Below are 1,634 nucleotides of genomic sequence, written 5' to 3'. Positions count from 1 at the left end.
ATGGAAGTCAGGGACTGTGAGGCCTGCTGAAGCCTCAGCGAAACCGAAAAAAGCGAAGATGAAAATGTGAAACGCCTTCACAACCAGTGCTTGAAAAAAAACGCCAGTAAATCCAGCAATCCAGACATGAGTGCTTTTTCCTTTTCTTTTTTCTTTTTTTTTAAACTCTATTTCACTGACTCAGAGTACGTTCACATTAAGCGGGTACATTTAAAAACAGCATCTTTTTGTTGTTTCACACTAAGCTGGTTTTTTTAAACACTGGAAAAAATCTTTAAAATGTGGTCCTTGGGTGATTCCATGCTCGGCTTTCCACCGGCTGGACCCGTGTTCGGGGGGGGAGGGAGGGGAACTTCAGCCACCGAGCTGGGAAATTCCTATCGGAGCCGTTTAGAGAGGTAACCAACCGCGGAGGTGTGGAAGTCCTCTCTCCTGCGCTCTGAGCTGGCTGGTCAAGAGTTGGAACATCAAAATGTTCCCGCCCTTCCCGATTTTTCAATGCAAATCAGTAAGAAAAGTCTCTCTCTCGTCCGCTGTGTCTCACACTGAAGGAGCTGTAACAAAGTGCCTCAGTTCGCAGGGGACTTCTTTTTTTTTTTTTGGAAAAACCTCAGTAACAAAACTAGAATCTCAGTTAAAACAACGAGCAAAAATATACACAAATATATGTTCACACTATATTATGTACATTTACTCTTTAAAAAGTCAAATCAACGCGAGGCTGCCCTTTTTCACAAGTGCTCACGAAGAAAAGTGCCGTCGTCACTTTACATAATGTAAACCTGAGACACCGGCCGCGTCGCTGCTGGAGACGACCTCGACTTCCTCACAGTTACGTTTTTTCGCGAATCAATCACGACACAAGCATTGCTCCCTCTTTCCTCTGCCAGCGAGAAGGCAGAATAAGCGCGGTCGGTCGGAGCTCCAGCAACAACAGGACATCTCAAAAATGTGCACGAATACAGGCAGCATGTTGAATTATGGTAAATTGTACTACAGTATATATAAAAAAAACTCCCTATATTGTATTGCAGTGTGTTAAAGGCCAAACTTAATTTCAATCAATGCTCATTTTCCAATTGTCGGCATTCTGTGCGAATCACACGTCGGATAGGTCGGCTCCGATCTGAGGTCACGACTTATCCTGAACCTTCAGCAGCGACTTCAGGTGAACGGTCATTTGCTCTCGGCTTTGGTTGCTCTGTTGAGGCTCGTTTTCTCCGACCCAGTGGCTGGGCGGTTTAGGTAGGACACTCGGTGAGGGCGGCTCGCTGAACTTCGCGCCGGCGTAGACCTTCTCGCCGTCTTTGAGGTATTCGAGCGCAGCTTCGGCGGGCGGCGTGTTCAAGATCTTCACGTTGTTGGAGGCGTGGAGGGGCTTTTTCTGCTCTCGGAGCGGAGGCTGGCGGAGCGGAGAAGGCTTGTTCGGGCTGCTGTTATCTTTCTTCTTCGTGGCGGGACAGGCGGCGGCGCTTTGGGCCTGCTTGGGCTTGTGGCTCCGCGTGATCCCGTTCTGGGTGACCTGATCAGGTCTGGGCAGGTTGCAGGCGGGTTGGCCACCCGGCTGCATGGTCCCTCGCTCCAATCTGCCACCTTTGGAGTTCAGCAGCTAAAAAACACAGAAACAGACTCTT

At 48.8% G+C, this 1,634-nt stretch overlaps 1 protein-coding gene across 2 annotated transcripts in view; it reads right to left on the bottom strand.

Annotated features, from left to right (window-relative positions):
• LOC118341051 (proline-rich nuclear receptor coactivator 2-like) overlaps positions 1-1,634 on the bottom strand; it is a 4,416-nt gene that overhangs the window by 692 nt on the left and 2,090 nt on the right. Inside the window, exon 2 of one of the 2 annotated variants that reach the window (XR_004797399.1) lies at positions 610-1,609. Coding sequence is in view for 1 of the 2 variants with exons in the window: in XM_035679224.1 (XP_035535117.1) it covers positions 1,133-1,609 (477 nt within the window). In the remaining variant the exon portion in view is untranslated. Of the gene's footprint in view, positions 1-585; positions 1,610-1,634 lie in introns of those variants that run through there. The other variant, XM_035679224.1, reaches the window with a different exon arrangement.

The sequence above is a fragment of the Morone saxatilis genome, unplaced genomic scaffold (assembly GCF_004916995.1).
Source record: "Morone saxatilis isolate NCDOM2014 unplaced genomic scaffold, NCSU_SB_2.0 Contig7, whole genome shotgun sequence".
Taxonomy (NCBI): Eukaryota; Metazoa; Chordata; class Actinopteri; family Moronidae; genus Morone; species Morone saxatilis.
The sequence above is the reverse complement of the archived record's forward strand: the minus strand, read 5'-3'. Positions and strand labels throughout refer to the sequence as shown.